We start from the raw sequence: 21,451 nt of genomic DNA, 5'->3' as shown, positions 1-21,451 counted from the left end.
GTCATTCTCTGTCACTTTATGAACACTAAAAAAAACTCCGTTTGGACAGCGAGCGAGAACTCGTCTCTCACTTCAATCAGTTTGCTAGAACACACCACGGTAACTGTCACGTCACCACTTCTGAAATGCGCCCTCGCCCCTCTCACTGACATCCTTCTTCCGCAGGCTTCTTGAATTTGCGCGAATTCTCAGAGCTTCTAAGATTTCTCGGTTTCCGCGTCGACCCAAGTACTGTCTGCGATTTCTATTCTAGTCATGTGACCGCCGAAAAGAACATGCTGGACTATGCCGACTTTCTGTCTTTCTTCTCACCGAACAAGCTTGGAGAGTTAAAGCGAAATATTCAATACATCAAGGCTTTTAGATTGATTGACTACGACTCGGCCGGCACTATCTCAGTCGAAAAGGTCAAGCAAGCCATAAAGTCTACCAACGAGGTCTACACCGAAGAAGAATTATTTTTGATGTTTTCTGAGGCGGATGAAGAGAGTGCGTCACGCGAACAAAAGAGGTAATTTGACATTTTTCAGTGTGTTTCCCTAACATCTCACCCCAGACAAAGGCTACCTGACGCTTCAGGACTTCTTCGACATTTTGAGACCCTCTTCCCCTTCCCTCGACCCCTAAGTGTGCTACGCAATCCTGTCGCTTTTGTTCCCTCTCTCGGACAAGAGCCAATGTGCACTGAAGCGTTAGATGTATCCGTTATTTGCGTACATAAACAAATTACAACTGAAGCCCCGCAATAGCCGTGTACACGTGATTTTTATGCTTGACAGCGTGCCTTTCGGCAAGTCTAGCGGTTTCGTCAATCACGAAATTTATATTTTTTCAAACGAGCATTCAATCAGAGTGTTGCCGTTCACGAAATTGGTAGTGCCTATGATCATGTTTATCTTTCTGTGTTTTTTGATCCATCTCAACGCAGATATTTCGGCGAATGTGATTCCTCCTATGAAAAACACAAATACAGTGTGTGGCCGGTCTTCTTGTTGCTTCCTCTCCGATATGGCAAGCATTGTGCTTGGGTCTAGTTTCTGATTGAGACAGAAAGTGGGTCCCCCAGGCATATTTTGTATGAAGTTATTTTTTGCGCTCTTCCAATTTTCTGTGATGACGTCGTTACCGCAGTCGGGGAGACCATCCTCAGAGGCGCTTTTTTCGTCTAGATCGGAGCACGCCTTCATGACTATTTTTGCGCTTAGCGGGGAATAGCCAGAATAGATGCTAGCCATGTCAGGTGGTTCTTGTTCATCGGGATCTGTAATAATCAAGTTGAACATTTGACGTGCGTTACTAAACCAGTTGGCAGGTTTGGTTTCACCGTACTTACACAAGAGTCCCATTTTTCCAAGGTTGTTGAGAGTGAAGAGATGCTCGATCCCGTAAGTTTGGATAATCTCCTTGACGAAGAAGTTGTAAGTCTTCTCCTTGAGTCCGCCTGTGCAGAGAGACAAGAGACAAAGCAGTCTGAGGATGCGAGGCAGGGGCTCTCGCTGACAGATGCAATCCTCTAAATAGCTAATTGAGAGCTCCGAGTTTCCATCTTTGGCCAGGAGATTTTGTTCTGCTTCCAGTTGAGCATGGAACTTCGAGTCTCGAATCCACGTAAGCAGCTTTTCAACCATATTGGTGTGCACATGCAGGTATTTGTGCTTTTTCTGATAATCCGAGAATTGCTGAACGTAACTTTTCAGAGAATGAGTGGTTTGTGAGCTATGTCTTTTTTTATAATATTCGTCGATGAGTTTTGCCTTTTGACTGAGTAATTTGCCTACGCGTGAGAAATTGAGGTCTCTGATTTCAGAGAAAATGGCGTCTTGGTTGTTTAGCATAATTTTGATCTTTTTAGGCAGTTCAACACCTTGCTGCGTCTGCGTCTTGATCTGCTGTTCGGTGAGCACCATCTCGCTGGAAAGCTTAACGCAGCCGTCATGAATTCCAAAAAACTCATCAATCAGGCCTTCATAGGTCAGCATCGTCAGCAACGGCGTCACTGGATCGACCACGCGATCTAACAAAACAAGCTGCGTAATTTCTGGCAAATCGCGAAAAAAAGCTTCAGGTGGCATTTGATAACGCATTTGAACCAGCATGTTGGCAACTTGTCGGGAGGCTACGCCCTTTCCCTTGATATGGGGTATGATGCCGCATTGCATCTGCAATTTCATCAATCCACTTGCCACATCATACAATATGCTGGGATCGCCCTCTACCATCCAATCTCGATAAGATGTGCACACCTGCATTGACAACACATCGGACTCATATGGAATCAAGTATAGTTCGAGACCCAACACTTGAATGTCTTAAGAGGAAAAACAGTCAATAAAATTATCGCAAATGATACAGAGCATCGTTGTTTTCGCGCCCCGTCCATACCCTCAATCACCTGTTCTTCTTCCAACACTCTTTCACACACAAACGGTAATCTGGGAATGGCAATAACCCAAAGCGACCTGTTTCGAGCCCTCAACATCTTCACTTGCTTTGCTAGAACCCTCACATTTCTCAAACTGTACGCTCTGTGTCAGGCACCTTCTTTCCATTTTGGACCCCGTAAACATGCATTAACGTACTCAAAACGAATGAAAAACACCACGCAACTAAGCTCGCTCGGTATTTCGAGTCCTTCGCCTGACAAAAAAAAAAACTTCTCAATCCCCTGGTTCTAATATAATCAGAACCCCCAAATAAAAGTCAGCCTCATATGCTTCTCTATTTGACATTTCCTCTCCCTTCTCTTCATCACACCTTCAGAAAATCCACCTCTACTATCTGTCCCAACAAACCAACCAATTCTTGCTCCAAAATAAACGCCTTGCTCTCTCCCGTCCCGCTATCTATTTTCTTCATATCATTCACACACCGAATAACGACATAAGCCAGTGGACTTCCTCTTCAAAACAGTACAATACATGTTATTTTGCGTACCCGGAATATGTCCCTAAGCGCGGCCCTGTTTTTATCCCTCAGCGCCTCCAGATTCACTGGTGCATCACTCAGGTCGCAATGTCCATCAACTTCGAGCTTCTTCGAATCTTTGCTTGGAGCCGCCTTGTCCATCACAAAAAACCTACATAAGTTATTGCACTAAAAACGTAATCTATTTTTATTTATTTTCATCTCTACGCCCTCTTGTATAGCGGTTTTTCACTGCGCTGCATCGCACGCAATCGTGCGCCAATGTGCAACTTTTCCAAGCCCTGAGACTCCGAGCCAAAGCCCCGTGTGCTCATGTGTCACCTCACTCGGGAATGTTCTTAAGCTTAATATTCGTGATTTGAATATTCCTCAAAACATCCTGAATCCTCGCACACATCTTCTGAAGACAAAGACCAATCGACGCTTTTGACGTGTCACTGATATCTTCCTCGCTAGAACAAGATCCCACTGCAGCCAAAATTTTCAGTTGGACCATGTTATCTCGCATATCCCCGAGATTATCAAGCAAATCTTGCCGCATGAAGGGCGGAAACTCTTCTATGTACTCTCGTATTTTCGACATATAAGTGGTCGACGCCTTCGACACGTTCTGCATGATCGAAAATAGACTGTTGGGATTGGATCCTTGCACAGCACCAATGCTCGATATCAAAACCTCCAACGCCTCTTTCGATGACTGAACAGATCGGAACATAGGCGAATCAGATGGATAAATCTCCATCAAATAAGAACATGTCTCCAAAGTTTCTTGAGGCGTCTGTTTAGCAGTTATTCTTCCCCTGACATCGGGCTTCTTGGCTCGTGCCTTCTCTAACGCTTTTTTCTGGCTGAAATGCTTATAACGCTCGCTTCGCAGCTCATCTAACAACGGCATCATCTCGTTCGCCACTTTGCAAAGCTCGTCACCTGTGTGCTTGTGTTTTCCTTTCTCAGACACAATTTGATTACACAGTTCTATAACTCGATTATCTTGGTACAGCTTTTTTGACAGCTCGGACTGGTACGGATCTCCTCGGATCTCTTCTCTCAGCTGCTTGAACTCATCGAGGTAGGCTTTCAACTGCTCGATACATGAATTTATGGCCTTCTTGTCGCCGGCGCGTTGCGCCTTAGACAAGTTCTGCATGCATTCAGTCATTCCTGTCAAATTTTTGATCATTTTGCTTTCGAGCGAAGCGTCTGAAGCTGCCTTCAATAGCCGCTTGTCCACCTCCCGAAGTTGCTTGTACGCCGGTAGATTGCGCGAATCGCTCGCATCACGGTTTGTAAATTTAGACGACAGTGCGGGAATAAGTTCACCATTAATACGTTTTGACAGCTCAGAAGCAATATCAGTTAATTCTTTGTACAAATTGTTGCCTTTCCTTTCTTTTCTAGCTAAAATATTGATGAGATGTATCTTAGAGTCCGCAATCGATTTCAAACTATTCAAATTCTTAGCATGACCTTTCTTGTCATTGGCCATGACTCCATCTCGTAAGAGATCTAATAGCTTCTCTTGTCTCTCACACAAATCTGCTAATTCAACTCTAGGATTCATGGCAGAATGATCAAACAAATCCATGTTCGCCCGCTTCAACAAATCAATGGCATCCCTTACCGCCTGAATACGCTCGTCTTTCTTTGCCGCACCTCCTTCGTCGAGAGATTTCATCGCCTTTGTCAGTTCTTGTATTCCTCGCTGTAACTCAGAAGCTTTCCCTAATAGCTGATTGGCACGACCGTTATCGCCGGCCTGCTTCTTGGCACATACAATTTGAAACCAAGCTCGACGTTCTATGTCCGAGTAGTTCTGACGCGCTGTAAGCATAGAAGAGGGCTCCGATTGCAGCAGCATCAGACTTCGATCTAGCCTGTCTAACAGTGAATCTAGATCCTTTCCATTATCTAAGAACTGCTCGGTGTTGTACGGGTTCAATAGTTCTATCATCTTCTTAAAGCCATCTCTCAATTTATTCGTCAGATCAGGGATAGACTTTGCCGCATCATTATTTGATTTAGAGATTGATCTTTTCTTCAAAGACAAAATATTCTTTTTTGCATCGCTCATAATTTCATCAAGCTCCGTTTTCATCCAATCTTTCCCCCCCAGATCGGCAGAAGCTAGCTTATCAGGTAAATCAGAACCGATTGAATCAAAATCTCTCTTGATTTGGGATAGCAAATCTTCGAGACGTTTCTGTTTCTTTCTATAATCCTCGTCAGATAAGTTATCGGTATCACCTTCACCGATTTCTCCAATCTTGTTGATAGAGTCTAGGATTCTGTCTAACAATCCGCTCATATCTAGATCTTCATCTTTGGAAATATCGGTGATACCTTCCAGCGAATTCAGATAGTCAGCATCGTAGCCCTCTTCTTCCTTAGATTGGTCTGTAGACGGGTCAGAGAAACTTCCGCTTGTCCTAATTCGATCACCTGTATCATCGCTTTTCACCTCCTGTACCTCTTGACCGTGCTGAACGGACCAAATATCGCGTCCCAGCTCGATAACCGGGTGGTTATATGATACAACTAAATTACTTAACTGAGATTCTATATTATCGTCCATATCGATAACATCCTTACCTATGATAGGGTTCATCTCGAGAGAGGACAAATCAAACGGCGACAACAACGACAATCGCGTCTGCTTCGTAGCGACCTCAATCCAATGTTCCAGCTTTTTAGACACCGAATCGTACGCATTCACATAATTCTGATCGGATTTGTACAAAGAGAATTCCTCATAGCATTTCTCGAAAGATTCAGCGTATTTGGTCACATTTTCAGCGCAGCTGGTCAACGCATTTCGCACGTTCGAGTCATGGCATCGCAGTGTGCGGGCGATCAGCTGTCTAGACAAATACGTCGTTGCAACAATAAAGTCCTTGACCACAAACGTTTCTAATTCCTTTCTGACACCTAGCATAAATTTCACGACCTTGATCGTTCTCAGCATAGATGCCACCTCGTACAAGTCGTTGAAGCGCAGTAGGTTAATCACACTTCTTATGACGCTCTTTTCAGACTCAAAAAAATCTTTTTTGGTTTCGTAGGGATCTGGACACTTCAGAATAGCTTTCAGCAAGTTGATGCTGTTCTCGAAATTGTTTACAAGTTCATCACAGCATTTGTTCATGTCATCAGATATATCTTTCACCCATACATAAAAAAGAAAGAAGTTAGTTCTATTTGAATTTTTTTATGAAACAGGGAATATAAAATGTGTTTATCCAAGATCACCCTCACTTTTCTTCTTGAATAATGAGCACAATCTGTACGGTCCCTAGAGCTCATCTCTGAAAAAACTTTGCTATTTCGTATGACCAACAACATGAATACCATGGTTGTCTTAAAAGCGGCGCGAAACAAACACATGAAGCGGGCTCCGCTACAAACTCGTCTCTTGTAAATCCTAATAGTTCAAAACATTGCACGCGAATTGATGCCTTTCTACCTCTATACTAAAGAGTTCAGTGCTCCTGAAAAACACGTACATTCAAAGCCCAGTCTTTTCCATGATGTGATTGTCTTCCGAGCTTCTTCAACCAAATGGGTGATGGCTTCGTTGATGGCCTTTATTCCGGTCTCGAGATGGACCTCCTTACCTGCTGTATCAATAGCAGAACTATTGGCAAATGTTGCTAGGCAGGATATCGCATCAGCAACGCTGTCTAGCACATCTACCATATTCACCGTTTCTTGGGCAGTCATGTTTTAAATGCAGCCCCAAAGGCACCTATTTCAGATTGACAATCTTCGCTGTTGTATTGAAGAAATTAATTGTTGCGTGTTATTTTTTGCTTGTGTACAGCAGTGTCTAAAGTTGTAGATAACCCAGTAAAATAAACACCAGTATTTGCTCTCTGTGCAACTGTTATGTATAAGAAAAATGCGAATGCAGCACGACCGTGCAGTCTTTACTGGCGCTGTGTTTTCCTTTTTCGGAAGAGTTTGTCCTAAGGCGTGATGGTTTTTGCATAAAAATTAAAAATTTTGGGTCATCAGATATATTTCTGACCAACCGCCGGATGAACCATGGTTAAAAGTCCCCTTGACTGAGAGAAGAAGATAGTTCCTGCAATACCAACAGCGTGTATTGCGTTACGCGACTCGACAGAAAAGAGCGTTCTCAAAACGCCTAATTATCTAAGGCATAATAGGAGCGTCGGAACAGCATGAATCCCAACGCATCTGTATTTACGCCCAGTAGCCATCCGCTGTACCAGACAGTTGGATTTCCCAACGCAAGCGAACCAACTGCGCAAGGCTCTTTAGAAACACAAGAATCATACTATGCTTCGACAATTTTGTGTGAAAATAATGATATTCAAACAGTAACGGTTACTTCAGTGTCATTTGATCCCCTTGAAGAAGCGTTATGGAGCGGTCGATCAGATGTACGCGCCCTGAGTTTACTTGGGTTGAGAAAGAGCTCCATTCTTCCCTTTCTTCGTGATTCTCTTCTCTCAACAAAGAGTGCTACTTACAATGACACTTTTTTTTGTGTAGGGTCGAGTGGCCTCCTACCTGTTGAACCAGGACTTCGGCTATTGTAAGTATTGCTGTTGGAGAGTGTCCTATGACGATGTTCGCCAAATTTTGGTCAACGAAGCTCGCGTGATCTTAATTTCTGCTAATAGTGTTCACTCTTATACGCGCAAAGGTAAACGCATCTTTTTTCATACCCCAGAAAAAATTCAAAATCTAAGTTGTTTAAAATGGGCCAACGATTGTAAGACGAGCATCTTGATAGGGTCGCTACAGAATTCCATAGCCATTATGGATCTTCGAAGGGGGTCCATTGACAAAAAAATTTCCACTCCCAGTGGCGTCACCTCTCTGGCCCGTTCTTCTCACCTTGTATACGTCGGCCAGGCGGACGGATCTGTAGCTGTTCGAGATTTGCGAACTCCTCGCACAGAGAATAGCTTCAAGGCACACATGGAGTCTGTGAGTTGCATAGATGCCGAGGGAGACCTCTTGGTGACATGCGGACTCGGCGTGCTCATGGATCGACAGTACCCCGATCCGCTCATAAAACTGTATGACCTGCGCACTATGAGATCGTTTGTACCCATCAACTTTACGCCAGGTGCCAGCTGGGTCAAATTTCACCCAAAGTTCGATTCCACGCTCGCCATCGTCTCGCCGTTTGGACATTTACAACTTTATAGCACCCGCAATTTTTCGGTTCTCCAAAACTTCCAGCTAGACATTCCAGATCAGCTAATAATCGCTTCCGCGGACATTTCTTCGTCTGGACGGTGCTTGGCATTTGGCGATTCCGGGTCTTGCATTCAGCTCTGGACATCTAGAAATGGACCTCAATCGAGCAACAATATCGTCAATACATACAGCCGAGGGAAAATGAGCCCTTTGCCCTTGGAACCGCCTCCCCCTACTGGAAATGCAAACGAAAGTCTGTTGTTTGTACCTTACTTGAAACAATTGCTCGCAGTCTCCGAAAATTTGCAGGCGCCATCTCCCCTGCTAGAGTCTACGCTTCCAGACGATATCTACTATCCGTCTATCCCGCACGAAGCGATAGACCCTCAGTTGCTCGAAGACATGCGCATCATCGGTGGATTTGGGGTCATTCCAAATATTCCTGGGCACTACCGCAGAAACCAGGCCCGCATTCTGAGGATACCTCCGTACGGGCCTGCCGTAGCCCCTCATTCGGGAGCCAAGAGTGATGCATCCATTTTCCTATTGGACAGCGGGTTAGGTCTAGAATTGGAAGAAGAATACACTACAAAAACCACTAAAGAAAAAACACAAGTGCCTGCCAATTTTCGACGTATTCCAATAGGAAAATTCATGAATGGACTCAACGAATCCAACTTTTCCTTCACCAACAAATCGTCTTTCGCAGGACTTGAAAACGCGACTTTCACTACGTCCTATTCGAATTCAATTTTGCAGGCGTTTTACTTCATTCCGCAGATTCGCTCCACAGTCCAACGCCATTCCTGTACGGATCAGTATTGTCTGACATGCGAATTGAGGTTTCTGTTTCATATGATGGACCAAGTCGGACGCCGCAGCGGCAACAAAACATGTCACACCAAAAACCTTTTCAGAGCTTGCAAAGAGATTCATAACGCCTGCAAATATCGAATCATCGACGAAGACTTATTGGGAGTTCCCATCTTTGTTCTCGCATGCAATTTCAGCCGATTTCTACTGCAGCAACTCCACGAAGAAGCCATTCGTCGTGACATGTCAAAAAAAACGGTTTTTTTCGATTTGTTCAGACTTCTCATCCACCGTGCTTCTTTGTGTCACCAATGCCATAAAGCCACCTCAACAGAGACTAATGAGTGCTTTTTGAAAGTCGAGGTGTCTCATTTGAAGGCGCCTCAATCCTTTGATTCTCTCTTGTCTACAAGCTTCGCGTTCGAGATCCACGCACGAGCCTATTGCCATTTTTGCAACGATTTTAAACTTAAAAAGATAGTAACGAAAGTCGCAGAGCTCCCGAACATCCTGTGCATCGCGTTCGATAACTCGGAGTCTTCCAGACCGTTTTGGCAACTTGTCTCGGACGACTATGTCCCGAATTCTTCCGTTCCACCGAGCAAGCCCCAGTGGATTCCGTTTCAGTTTCGTGTGTACCAGGATTCAACCACTCGGACCTGGTCCGTGAAGCAAGAATACGAGCACCTGTCAACTGGCTCCAATTCCGATATTTACGAGTTGACCGTCGTTGTGTCATACATAACCACAAACAGCGATGCCAGTCACGCTCGCACCTCCGATAATTTGGTTGCCCAAATCTGCGTTCCTGGACATGCCGCAGATGGAAAGAGCGACTCTACTTGGTACCTCTTCAACGACTTCCACGTCCTTCAAATCGACAAACGCGACGTGGCACATATCCACGGCGACTGGAAGCTTCCCTGTCTTCTCTATTATACAAGAAAGTCTGTTTTTGAAGCTTCTTCAAGCCTGGAAACCTGCGCAAGTCCAATCAGCCCTGACATTTTTCGCCACGATCCCCATCTCAGAAATCCCCACTCCATACAAGTTCTGCCGTTTGAGGATTTCTCGCTCATCGGCAACGAGGTCGCCATCGACACCGAATTCATTCTTCTCAAACAAGAAGTATACGAGGACGTCGACGGGAGCAAGAAAAAACACCTCGTCAGTCCTGCAGACCTCGGCCTGGCTCGAGTGTCTGTTCTGGCGACCAAAAACGGTCAAGAAGTCATCATCATGGATGATTATATATCCACTAAGTGCGATCAAATCACTGATTACCTAACTCAATATTCCGGCATCCAACCTGGAGACCTCGACCTTCGCACTTCCCCTCGTCACATCACCGCTCTGAAGTCGGTTTATTTGAAACTCCGATACCTCGTCGACCAAGGTTTCATCTTCATCGGCCACGGGCTCAACCAAGACTTCCACATCGCAAACATAGATGTCCCGCCAGAACAGGTCGTAGACACGGTAAAACTGTTCCATCTGAAAAACCAGCGCAAGATCTCCCTCAGGTTTCTGGCCTCTCTCCTCCTTGGAATAGAAATTCAAGTCGGAGCGCACGACAGCATCGAAGACTCGAGAACGGCCCTGCTGCTGTACCAAAAATACAAACAGCTGGTTCGAGAAAACAGGCTAGAAGAAGTTCTTCATAAAATCTACGAAATAGGCCGGACAAAACAATGGAAGATCAATACCCAAGACTCCATCGACATAACAACCCCTAAGCAAGACACAACTGAAACGACCTAGGCAAAAAAATACAAAAAAAAAATGATTTTGTGTACAAAACACTTTTACTTCTTGCGACCAGAGAACTAACTCGATGTTCTCTGAGGCAGTTCATAAAGTTCTATTCGGTAGGTGCGCATCCGCTCTTTCGACCGCGCGAAAACCGCAAAATTGTGTTCCGAAGAATGTGTCAAAAATAAGCGTATAGTTTGATCGTACACGCGCCTTACTATCCACTTCTCTCAGCACCTTCTGCATTCTTCAGCGCTCTATCTAGAATTTTCACCAGTCGAGGGACCATCGATCGATTGTCATCTAGGAGCCCCGCCTGAATCATGGCGTTATCCATGATTTGCTCGGAAACATCTCTAGCAAGCTCAGGGTCCACGTTCCTGATTGAATTGAGCTTGACGATGATTGGGTGAGACGGGTTGATTTGAAGCTGAACCTTAGGTGTAGTCGGTGCATGAGAGGGATCGACCATTTTCATCATTCTGCGAAATGCGGCAGACTCATGGTCCACAACGACGGCGGGGAAGGACGACAATCTGCTCGTTTCAACTACTGTTGTCACTCTGGTCACCAAAGTTTCTCTCAACCAGTTTGCAAAGTTCGTGAACTCTTCTCCTGTCAACTTCCTGTCCTCACCGTTCTGCTCGCTCGACTCTGGCTCTTCTACAGAGCCTATTTGCTTGATGGACTCAGACGCATTCGAAGATTCAATTGAGACTAGCTTTTTTCCTTTGTATTCTGCCAAATTTGACATGACAAATTCGTCAATATTCGTGTACAAGAACAAAACCTCGACATTTCTCTTCTGAAACGCCTCAAAGTAAGGAGAGGTCTCTGCGTAAGAACGAGATGGAATGCACAGGTAGTAGATTTCCAATTGCTTTTCGGGCATATTGCTGATGTAGTCTTCGAAAGAGGTATACTTGCCCTCCGGGTGCTTTGAAGATTCAATTCTCATCAATTTCGCTAAGTCCTCTTTCCACTTTATATCAGTACATATGCCTTGTTTTAGAAATTGCGCGTACTCATGATAGAATTTCATGTACTTGTCTTCGTCGAGTTTAGATTCTTCATCCAGATATTTCAGGATGCGGCGTGTGAGCACGTTTGATAGACGCTTGATTAGCCCAGAGTCTTGCAACAGTTCGCGAGACAGGTTGAGAGGTATGTCTTCGGAGTCGACCACACCCTTGATGAATCGCAGCCAGTCGGGCAAAATGCCCTTGCACTTCGCCTGAATGAGTACTTTGCGTGCAAACAGAGAGACGCCAGGCTCCAATATGCCGAGGCCATACTTCTCCATATGCGTTTCTGGTATGTAAAAAATGCTTCGTACATTGATAGGTGAATCAGCTGAGTAATGAAGGTGGTAGATAGGTGAATCGTGAGAATGGGAAATGAATTGATAGAATTCTTTGTGGTCGGCTTCAGAAATCTGAGAGGGCGGCATGGTCCAAAGGGCTTTAATTGTATTCACACGAGCCCCATTTAGATAAATATCGAATCCGACAAAGTTTGAGTATTTCTTCACAACATTTTCGATTGTTTGCTTTTTGGCATACTCTTCACATTCTTCGCTGAGCTCGATGATCACTTTTGTACCGCGAGCAACACCCTCCGCTTCTGCTACAGAATAAGACCCCGATCCATCAGATGACCACACGTATCCCTTCGCATCAGGCTCCTTCGCACTCCTACTGTACACCTTAATCCTTTTCGCCACCATGAAGGTAGAGTAAAACCCAACTCCGAATTGGCCAATCAGGTTTGAAGATTGTGTGCTTTCTAATATTTTCAAGTATTCTCCTGTACCCGAATGGCCAATGCGCCCCAAATCCTCAATCAGCTCCTCTTTGGTCATCCCTATGCCCGTATCCTGAATAGTCAGCGTCCTCTCCCCATCAGCGGAAATCATGACCTTGAGCGGCAAGTCGGGCTCCGATAGGTATTGACCTGTCAAGCGAAGAAATCTTGCTTTCTCCAATGCATCGGACGCATTGGATATCAACTCGCGCACAAACACCTCCTTATCAGAATAGAGTGAGCGAGCCACAATATCTAACAGCTTTCGCGTCTCCGCCTGAAACTCTAATTTAGCTTCTGGTCCCGTTACTTGTTCTGTCTCTTTTATCAGCTCATCGAGCACGGCGGCATCTGCAGCTTGGCCTTCACCCGACATGTTTTCCTCTTGCTTCTTTAACATCTCAGCTAGCGCCTTCTCATCGTCCACGACGGAAGTGCTGTCGAGCTCGCTGCTTTCTTTTGAGACTGGCTTTTCACTCATCTCCCTCTGCAACCTTTCCAGCTCCTCTTGTAATTCAGACACCTCAGCATCGTCCGCATCTTTCTTCTTAGTGTCGACATCTCGAAGTATACGAGACGGCGCATAAAAACTTCTCACCTACACAGAAGTTCTGCGTTAAAATTTTCTATTTATCGGGTTTATTTGAGACGATTACCGCTTGGTAATCGGTCATCCGTAGATCGACTGATACGGCAGCCTGAACTTTGCGCGATACTCCACGCATCGCTTTATTTCGCAGATTTCGTACCTTCTCAGAGGCCATCCGAATTTCTCTCGGGTTCGCGACAAATCGTCCGCAAGTCCCATTTTGCCGAAGGCTTGTCAACTTCTCTTGAGCGACTCTATTACCGCGACGGATAAAAAACTCAGACGTAATCCTTGATGGGAACATCTCAGTGTATAAAACAACTTATGTGAAATCTATAAGCAGAAAATAATTTATGGTGATCAAAATAAATCTTTGGCTTTAGACAAAAAATGTCAAAAAAAAAAGGTTTTCAGTTGATATTTTTTTAGTTAACTCTGCTCTTGAACTGTCACCTCTTCTATTTCAATAACAAATGACGCCTAGTGTCACTTCTGCTCCACCCACCGCAATAGGTATATTTGGCCTTGGTCAGTTCGGCTTTGCGATGGCCAAAATTTTGGGCGACAAGTACCCTAAAATTCCTATTATTGGTTATGATCCAGTTACCGTACGCTAACGTCACCTCATGTGTTTAGAAGAGGGAACTTCTCGCGCCTCTTAAACTTTTAAAAGGCTCACTTTTTTATATGACACAATCTAATCTTGGTCGTGCCGTTTTGTGCGGCGCCCGGCCGCTTAACGGGGCATACCGATGTATCTGATAGCGCTCTAAACAGTGTCTAAAATTTACCAATTTGGTCTCATATGTGTTTTTTCGATTGTCTGAGAGGGTTTGATGTTCGAGTTTTAACTTTTTTTTAAGAAATATGTTGAATTTATTCAACGAACAAAAAAACATCCTATTTTTCATAAAGATGTTGTGCTAAGTCCCCACGTGGTCACAACTTCTGTACAAGGCGAAGTTATTGAAAAATCTAATTTCGTACGTACTTTTATCTACTAATTATCGCTCTTTGTGTCACTTTGCGGTTTGATGTGTAAAGAATTCGTTTTGAAATTTTGCGTGCTGACTTTATGCTTCTATCGGTATGCAGATTTTATTGGCCGTCCCAGGTCAATATTTTCGCTCTATGATGAAAGAAATATGTCCTTTAATTCACCGAGATGTCATTTTCTTAAATACGGCCAAGGCACTCGAGTCTGGGACCAATAAAAACATGAGTGAAATTGCAGCTGAGGAGCTTGCAAATTGTTCCCACAAGACGTGGTTTGCGACATTGAGCGGTGGAATGATTGCTGAAGAGATCACCAAAAACTGGCCTATCGCTGCCGACGTCGCATGTGAAGATATCAGTGTCGCTCGATATGTGGCCGATTTGCTTCAAACATCGTATTTTAAGCTCAATCCAAGCAATGACGTATTAGGCGTCCAAATGGCAGGATCCCTGAAGAACGTGATTTCAATTGCTGCTGGATTCTATGATGGACTGGGCTATGATGTCAGCAGCAAGGCCGCCTTTGTTTCGGAATCCATGCGAGAAATGTACCATCTTGCATTGGCGCTCGGTGCCAAGCATGAAACTTTCGATATAGGCAGCCATGCATGGATGGGCGATGCCCTCACAACCGCCTTCGGAAAATCCAGAAACAGGTATTTCGGAGAATTAATAGGACAAGGCATGCCCGTTGCCGATGCATTGGAACAGCTAGAAAGTCAACACAAACGTGCTGAAGGATATACTACAACAGAAAGTTTTTATTTACTTTCAAAAAAATTGAAATTGAACACACCCATTTTGGATATTATCTATAACGTTCTTTTCAATGGCGAACCAGTCAAGAAAGCTATTTTAGAATTTTGGAGTCATTCCTCACAAAAAACTGTGTAAAGTCCAAACTTTACTGCTTAAAGATGCAGTACTTCTAATGTGTCCCTTGCGCACCATTTGTTTCCTTTAAATCCGTCGACACCTGAATACCACGTTCAGGCCATCGTCTATGAAAAAGGGTCCAGACAATAAAAAACTGGCATCTAGGTGGAGCTGCTCATGATTGGCCCTACCTTGTATTCCGGCCACACCCAAAATGAGATCAACTTGTACAAGGTCGCTACATCATTAACATGCTACTGAAAAGAAATAACCTCCTATAAATCGAAAAAAATATTTTCTAGATTTTTTGAATCCTTTTTAATAAGTGACAGTTGAGGACTAGTGAAATATGCCTAATGAATTCATATTTCCACGTTTTTTTTTTCTAATTTATCCTGATCTGTCGAGTTGGTGCAAATGTATATATAATCGTGGAGATCGTCTAGTTCCTTCTGAACATACAAACTCTTTTTGATGTGTTCACAGATCGTTTTGGAATGCTCAAACTTCTTCAATACGGTTATCACTATATAGCCATTTTCTTTCGAAACTCTTTGCATTTCTTTGATGCCCTCTCTGAAATTGTCAAAGTTGTGTATGGCAGTGAGGCAGAGAACCAAGTCAAACATTTTTGATCGAAAGGGTAGTCGTTCACCCTGTCCCTTTACAACGCATCCATATGCAGGCGTCTCTTCACTTATTTGGTGAATGAGGTTCATAGATGGATCTAAACCATATTGATACCGACAGCAGATATTAGAATACGAAAGCCCAGTCCCACAGCCAACATCCAGGAACCAAGTGTTTAAATCTATTTGTACGTGTGCGGATATGGCGGCTAGTTTTCTTTGTTGCTCTTGACCATGGAGCTGGTTATAACTTCTGGAAATTGCGTCGTAATAGTGTCCCCTGTCCATCTGTGGATACGATTCAAATTATGACCATACGTAGTTTACGCTTGTGCTGGCTAAAAAATTTTTGTACTGCAATCATCGGTTGTGTTTTTTTAAGAAGTACATTTTTGACGAATTATGTGTATAAATAATCAAGCAGGTGTCGCACTCACGGAAAAAATCTGTTGCAGATCATTAGTATCTATTTTTGAAATTTGAATGTTTTTACCTTTCGTCAGGTATCGGTACTGGTACTAGATCGAGTAGTCGAAATTTTCAGCTATTATCCTTTAGAATATTTTTGTTATTTGGCACTTTCAAATTTTTTTGATATTCAGAAATAGCTCATCAATGTGGTAGTTGAAATGCTGGTTTCTGCAATAAGAATTGTGTATTTGAAAGATTCAACACATGCTCGGTCATGAGACATTCAATTATGTACAGGTTGTATTCTGTTTTAGTCCGAAACTGAATAAAAATATCAATTCAATATTAGTGCGTGCAGTACACATTTCTTGATTTGGTATGTCAAAATATATACACTTTTCATATTCAGATTCTAATTGCATGCACCTTATTTATAGCTCTCGGTAATATTGACAAAACGTCTTTATGATGCATCGATCTGCCCCTTGCTATCAAAAAAGATGCTTTGATCTATGATGAATTCTGTATCCCGATCTCCATAGGTCCGAGATGACAATTGGAGTATTTGATATCTAATTGCATTCAAACTCTAACATTAGCAACAAATCATCCTTGTATTTCATGCAGCTGAATACAGCTTTCTCGCATGTCTAAACCTCAGAAACATATACTAGCTCAGACCGGTGGCTGAGAGCAAAAAAAAGCACACAGTTTGCAGTAATAGTTTAATTCTACAAATTCTAGCGACGTTCAAACAACGTCTAGCCGTATTTGTCTGGCCATCAACCTAATGTTCAACATTCAATATATTACATCTCTATCTTTTCCGTATGCACAAGTAAAAAGTACATGTGAACTTAAACAAGATCTGTTTTCTGCCTCTCAACTTGCAAAAAAAATTTTCGGCACACATTTTCCTGAATAATTTGAGAAAATATTTGTTCTATTTAGTAATTGATCTTGTTTTTATTCTAATTCTCAGGCAATGTTTATTACACGAAAAGTGGGAAAAAAGTTCTTATCGACATGTAAAAACCGAGTAGAATAGACAAAATGTTAGATTCAAGATATTTGATATAGATTACATATTTCGTCATACCACACATATTTGAAAAATGATACAGGCCTATCTATACTGCCTCTACAGTTTGCTTCTTCGATTTTTTAGAATAGGTGTGGCGTTTTAATATAACTGACCAATTCTAAAGGCGCAAGCGTTGTCAAGTAAACTTCGAATTTTCAACAAAATTTTTTTTGTAAATTCAACCATTACCAAATTAATAATTACTTTTCTCTGTACCCAGAATTTAGAGCGTGAATCAATCCACCCTTATTGATTTGTAGCACTATAATATGAGGTAGTGTACATATCTGTTATTTTTGAATGAGTTTGAAGACGGTGCTTGCAATAGCGGTAGCTAACAAAATTCGTGTATTTAGCAGCGAGAGTATCTCGGTATCATGTCCTTCCACAAATAGCAAAATAAATATACCTGTATACAGGAACTTCATTTCAGCGTCTGAACTGAAGAAATTAAAGCTCAAAGATGGGAGTGGCCTAGGGTATGTCTATACTATTTTATCATCTTCCAATTCTGAATTATAACGTTTTTAAACGGGCAAATGTTATAGTCTACACAAAAATTTACTGCATGCGCCAGGCGCTCTCTAACATTTTTTTGATAGTTCATATGATCCTGGATATGTCAATACGGCCTGTTGCACGTCGGCCATAAGTCATATTGATGGAGAGAAGGGAAAATTGACATATCGTGGATACGCAATTGAAGAACTCGTAGAAAAATCAACATTCGTTGAAGTCTCCTATCTTTTGATTTACGGTAAACTGCCAGAAAAGATGCAACTAGAACTATGGATGAAGGGACTCGCCAAACATTCATTTATTCACAACAATTTGGGAACTTTGATGAGTCAATTTCGCCACAATGCACATCCGTGCGGCATGCTAAGTAAGTTAACGTCAAGAAAGAAGTGTGTCTTTCGACATAACATTTTTGTAGCCAGCTCTTTATGTAATGGATTTTGAATATGTTTAGCGGTGTCGAGATATTTGCGTGTTGTGTAAAGTTTGCTGAGAAAGGCTTATCAAAAAATTATAACCATTTGAATTAATTGCACACAGTTTCTAGCATGGCGGCATTAGGTACGTTTTACCCAGAAGCCAATCCAGCACTAGAAGGCTTGGATCTGTTTACTAGTTCCAGTAAAGCTAGAGACCGTCAAATTTTGCGTATTTTGGGCAAGGTTCCTACAATTGCTGCGCAAGCGTATCGCCACCGTATAGGTCGTCCCTATAACATGCCTATGAAACATAATTCTCTGCATCCATTAAACTACACGGAAAACTTTTTTTATATGCTAGATCATCTTACAGAGAACCATTATCAGCCCCATCCTACGCTTGTCAAAGCCCTGGATAAAATCTGGATTATCCATGCTGAGCATGGACTAAACTGTTCTACGGCCACGCTTCGCCAGCTTACTTCGACAGGTGTCGACCCCTACTCTGCTGTTGCTGGATCTGCTGTCGCCCTATATGGAAGTCTTCACGGTGGCGCTAACGAGGCAGTTCTAAGGATGCTGGAGTCTATCAAGTCAATTGAGAACATTCCAAAGTTTATACAAAATGTCAAAGAAAAAAAAGCCAAAATATTCGGTTTCGGGCATCGTGTCTACAAAACATATGATCCACGTGCAAATATCCTTAAGAAAGTCGCATATGAAGTCTTTGAAGTAACGGGAACGTCTCCTTTGCTCAAACTTGCATTGGAGCTAGAGAGGCTGGCTCTTAGCGACGACTATTTTATCGAGCGACATCTCTATCCAAATGTTGACTTTTACTCTGGGCTGATTTATTCAGCGATGCAACTCCCCACAGACATGTTTCCAGTGATGTTTACAATCGCCAGAACAGCGGGCTGGCTTGCCCACTGGGTAGAATGCCTAAATGACAAGGAGTCTAAAATTTATCGGCCGCGGCAAATATACGTAGGTGAAAGGAATCTAAAGTACATTCCCTTGGCTGACAGGCAGCCATCTGAAGGTACATTGAAGGCTATTGAATCCGGATTTGAAAGAAGGCGAGACCTGGGAATCAGTTGGATTGATCCCAGACTTATTGCCAAACTTTAGACAATCTTATCTAGCCTAATTTTCATGTTAGAATTTCTTTTTATTTTGTGTAGTACAAAGCAAATTGATCCGTTAAATTTGTTTCATTCATTTCGCATTGGTTGATTAATATCTCTCGTTCTTTGGTCGATCGATATCCGGCATCACTCTCTGATCTCGATTGTTCGATCTTGTGGTATGATCAAACATGAAAGATCAGTTTGGAATCGTATCTTAATGAATTTCTTCTGCTAATTTAAGTGGGCAGTTGGACGCGGCGACTGTTTAGCATTTACAGAGCGCTGGCCGATGAATTCTCACACATACTCTGTTTTTCGGTACAGCCAGACCGTGCACACTAAGACGATTTTAAGATTTTTCGGACTTGCCTTCTATTGGCACCATCGGCACACAAATAGTAGAGTTATTAGAAAATTGTTTCGACAATATTGCATTTATATGTGGCCGTTTACTTGCCAACTTGGTTCAATTCAACAAGTCTACCCCGGTCTGTGACCTAAATCATTCAGGAGATATACTGAAAGCATTCCATAGCCTTTCGATTTGACCATTGTTTTGACGTCTGCCGATGAATGACATCTGAAATTGGAGGAGATAGTCAAAAAATCGATGGCCAGGCGCATGAGTTCAATTGTGAGAAGCGGACATTTAATCACAGTGTCTTGTCCTGCAAGGAGTTTACTTCCCATTTTTTTTTACATCAGAATGGCGCATATAGCACCCGTTTAAAAAATAGGTGCATCTGAAAGAATGTGAGTTCTAAATTGTCAAAGAGTAACTCTATACTTTCTCAGAGGTCTTGCGGACGTGTAGAACGTGTCTTATACAGCACAAAGTGTCTTTCATTTGCTCTCCCTTCCAAATGTGCCCACCGAGTAGATGGCGTGTTAATTGACTGATCTGTAGTTTTACTACGCATAAAACTGTCAAAGGGAAAAGGTAATGTTCAGATACGCGTACTGGAGATTTTTCCATGTATCTCAAAAAGTTTCCTGATGCCATTAACTTTGCCTGAGCGCATAACTAAGTCGCCACCTTCTCTATCAGAAAAACGATATGGAAAACCAGAGGTTAAAATAATCGCCTTCAGCAGCCGATATTTTAGCTCAAGTTAAGCACACGTCACGAATTATTTTTTACGTTACTTTCAATCATTTTTCACCCGAGAAGACACCAGCAGTTTTATGTTTCACTGAATTTTCTTTATTAAGTTTTCTGCGTTACCTCAACCTCGAATTTTTGGTTTAGCACTAGTGAGAAAAGCTTATTTACTTTTTTTTCAAGTCCATCCCTTCTCTGACGACTCGCGGTCTCTTCACACCCACGCATTATACTCAGAAGTGCTAAACTAACCGATGCGAAGGGGTGGACATCAGGGCATGTTGAACAGGAGGATCAACCACATGGCGTGGGCGAACCCTACTCCTCAAAATTTGACTCGGCCGGCCAAGCCTTGGATGCCCTGTATTCCTCCAGAGATTATGAACGCACATCCATGGCCGCCAGACATATCATCTCTGCAGAGCCACGATGCCGAGGAAATGATAACTTCTGAAAACATAGAGTTCGGCTATAAAGAGCCGATACTTGTTGTACGATATATTTCTTGCGGTCGCGACTCCGTTTTTTTTTTCTTCAATATTTAACGGCGGAATTAAGATCGTGTTGTTTTGATCAGATTTTTTCTGATGCATGTTCATGACCTTGCAATTCTTTCTACTTCGCTCTAATCCGTGTAAAATATATGTGTGCTCTGAAAAAAACGGCGTAAGTAGGCGAATGAATATGGAAGCTTGAAGCGCAAAATTCAGCCAGAGACATTTAAGAACGAAGTTGATAGAGCGTTGAACGTTCTGTTTTGGACCAAAGCGCAGATAAATCTAGAGCCCTCGAACGTTCGATCTAAGCCGACTTTGCCCGCTCTTCTAACTAACAAGGACCAAAGGGAGCGGTCTAATTGGATGAAGGCTCTGGCTCAGCCTCAAGTTAAACTGCAAGACATTACTAGTATTTTTCATTTCAAGATAGATGTTCTAATCAAGTCTTTGGCCGAATACGAAGTTCCTTTCGTGAGGGCCGCGTGGATTGTTAAGGTTCATTACTACCACACGTCGAGCTCTTCTTCCGTTCAAAGGACGGACAAAAACGAGGAGTGGACCAAGGCGCTCGTCAAGGAATTTTGCGTCTCTTCTGAGTCACTGTATCTTAAAAAAAGTGGCGATGCTGCGAGGACAAGAAAATGCATCCTTTATATCGTCAGGCTTTTCCAGTGGACCTACCGAGATGGCTTGGTGTCTCTGAAGACCGTAATTGAATGCGTGCTGGATAGGAT

The 21,451-nt window shown here is 42.9% G+C and overlaps 6 protein-coding genes and 1 long non-coding RNA gene across 7 annotated transcripts; 4 read left to right on the top strand and 3 right to left on the bottom strand.

Moving 5' to 3' along the window:
- The first annotated feature begins 15 nt into the window (after positions 1–15).
- LOC126318461 (uncharacterized) lies at positions 16–737 on the top strand. Its single transcript, XR_007557297.1, has 3 exons — positions 16–99; positions 166–489; positions 557–737. It is a non-coding gene; the product is annotated as an uncharacterized LOC126318461 (long non-coding RNA).
- Positions 729–3,084, bottom strand: LOC126318460 (vacuolar protein sorting-associated protein 33A-like). The gene is made up of 5 exons (XM_049993400.1): positions 2,935–3,084; positions 2,755–2,850; positions 2,580–2,671; positions 2,383–2,516; positions 729–2,308 (listed from the first exon to the last, which is right to left on the bottom strand). Exons 1-5 carry the CDS (start codon positions 3,064–3,066, stop codon positions 822–824), a joined length of 1,941 nt encoding a protein of 646 aa, XP_049849357.1. The 5' UTR covers positions 3,067–3,084; the 3' UTR covers positions 729–821.
- Positions 3,085–3,094: 10 nt separating this feature from the next.
- Positions 3,095–6,899, bottom strand: LOC126318459 (uncharacterized). The gene is made up of 2 exons (XM_049993399.1): positions 6,426–6,899; positions 3,095–6,081 (listed from the first exon to the last, which is right to left on the bottom strand). Exons 1-2 carry the CDS (start codon positions 6,640–6,642, stop codon positions 3,248–3,250), a joined length of 3,051 nt encoding a protein of 1,016 aa, XP_049849356.1. The 5' UTR covers positions 6,643–6,899; the 3' UTR covers positions 3,095–3,247.
- A 388-nt stretch (positions 6,900–7,287) lies between these two features.
- Positions 7,288–10,789, top strand: LOC126318462 (PAN2-PAN3 deadenylation complex catalytic subunit Pan2-like). The gene is made up of 3 exons (XM_049993401.1): positions 7,288–7,328; positions 7,441–7,483; positions 7,595–10,789. Exon 3 carries the CDS (start codon positions 7,711–7,713, stop codon positions 10,669–10,671), a length of 2,961 nt encoding a protein of 986 aa, XP_049849358.1. The 5' UTR covers positions 7,288–7,328; positions 7,441–7,483; positions 7,595–7,710; the 3' UTR covers positions 10,672–10,789.
- LOC126318464 (TNF receptor-associated protein 1 homolog, mitochondrial-like) lies at positions 10,697–13,407 on the bottom strand. Its single transcript, XM_049993402.1, has 2 exons — positions 13,215–13,407; positions 10,697–13,063 (listed from the first exon to the last, which is right to left on the bottom strand). Exons 1-2 carry the CDS (start codon positions 13,356–13,358, stop codon positions 10,880–10,882), a joined length of 2,328 nt encoding a protein of 775 aa, XP_049849359.1. The 5' UTR covers positions 13,359–13,407; the 3' UTR covers positions 10,697–10,879.
- A 74-nt stretch (positions 13,408–13,481) lies between these two features.
- On the top strand, positions 13,482–16,158 carry LOC126318430 (glycerol-3-phosphate dehydrogenase [NAD(P)+]-like). Its single transcript, XM_049993367.1, has 3 exons — positions 13,482–13,662; positions 13,918–14,037; positions 14,150–16,158. The coding sequence occupies exons 1-3, from the start codon at positions 13,528–13,530 to the stop codon at positions 14,942–14,944; spliced, it is 1,050 nt and encodes a 349-aa protein (XP_049849324.1). The 5' UTR covers positions 13,482–13,527; the 3' UTR covers positions 14,945–16,158.
- Positions 16,159–16,939: 781 nt separating this feature from the next.
- On the top strand, positions 16,940–19,213 carry LOC126318428 (citrate synthase-like). The gene is made up of 4 exons (XM_049993366.1): positions 16,940–17,324; positions 17,407–17,529; positions 17,653–17,936; positions 18,110–19,213. Exons 1-4 carry the CDS (start codon positions 17,320–17,322, stop codon positions 19,117–19,119), a joined length of 1,422 nt encoding a protein of 473 aa, XP_049849323.1. The 5' UTR covers positions 16,940–17,319; the 3' UTR covers positions 19,120–19,213.
- The last annotated feature ends 2,238 nt before the right edge of the window (positions 19,214–21,451 follow it).

Source organism: Schistocerca gregaria, unplaced genomic scaffold (assembly GCF_023897955.1).
Source record: "Schistocerca gregaria isolate iqSchGreg1 unplaced genomic scaffold, iqSchGreg1.2 ptg000668l, whole genome shotgun sequence".
Classification (NCBI taxonomy): domain Eukaryota; kingdom Metazoa; phylum Arthropoda; class Insecta; order Orthoptera; family Acrididae; genus Schistocerca; species Schistocerca gregaria.
Note: the sequence above shows the minus strand (reverse complement) of the source record. Positions and strands in the feature narration are given on the sequence as shown.

Bases quoted from the DNA above. Each gene is read 5' to 3' on its own strand.
- LOC126318460 (XM_049993400.1), bottom strand. From the start codon at position 3,066: ATGGACAAGGCGGCTCCAAGCAAAGATTCGAAGAAGCTCGAAGTTGAT. The intron at 2,851-2,934 runs GTACGCAAAATA...AATGATATGAAG, and splicing joins CGCTTAGGGACATATTCCGG to AAAATAGATAGCGGGACGGG. The intron at 2,672-2,754 runs GTGTGATGAAGA...TGATTATATTAG, and splicing joins TAGAGGTGGATTTTCTGAAG to AACCAGGGGATTGAGAAGTT.
- LOC126318459 (XM_049993399.1), bottom strand. From the start codon at position 6,642: ATGACTGCCCAAGAAACGGTGAATATGGTAGATGTGCTAGACAGCGTT. The intron at 6,082-6,425 runs GTACGTGTTTTT...TATGGGTGAAAG, and splicing joins GAAAAGACTGGGCTTTGAAT to ATATATCTGATGACATGAAC.
- LOC126318462 (XM_049993401.1), top strand. From the start codon at position 7,711: ATGGATCTTCGAAGGGGGTCCATTGACAAAAAAATTTCCACTCCCAGT.
- LOC126318464 (XM_049993402.1), bottom strand. From the start codon at position 13,358: ATGTTCCCATCAAGGATTACGTCTGAGTTTTTTATCCGTCGCGGTAAT. The intron at 13,064-13,214 runs GTACGAAATCTG...ACTTCTGTGTAG, and splicing joins TTCGGATGGCCTCTGAGAAG to GTGAGAAGTTTTTATGCGCC.
- LOC126318430 (XM_049993367.1), top strand. From the start codon at position 13,528: ATGACGCCTAGTGTCACTTCTGCTCCACCCACCGCAATAGGTATATTT. The intron at 13,663-13,917 runs GTACGCTAACGT...CTTTTTTTTAAG, and splicing joins TTGGTTATGATCCAGTTACC to AAATATGTTGAATTTATTCA. The intron at 14,038-14,149 runs GTACGTACTTTT...ATCGGTATGCAG, and splicing joins TTATTGAAAAATCTAATTTC to ATTTTATTGGCCGTCCCAGG.
- LOC126318428 (XM_049993366.1), top strand. The intron at 17,530-17,652 runs GTATGTCTATAC...TTTTTTTGATAG, and splicing joins AAAGATGGGAGTGGCCTAGG to TTCATATGATCCTGGATATG. The intron at 17,937-18,109 runs GTAAGTTAACGT...AATTGCACACAG, and splicing joins ACATCCGTGCGGCATGCTAA to TTTCTAGCATGGCGGCATTA.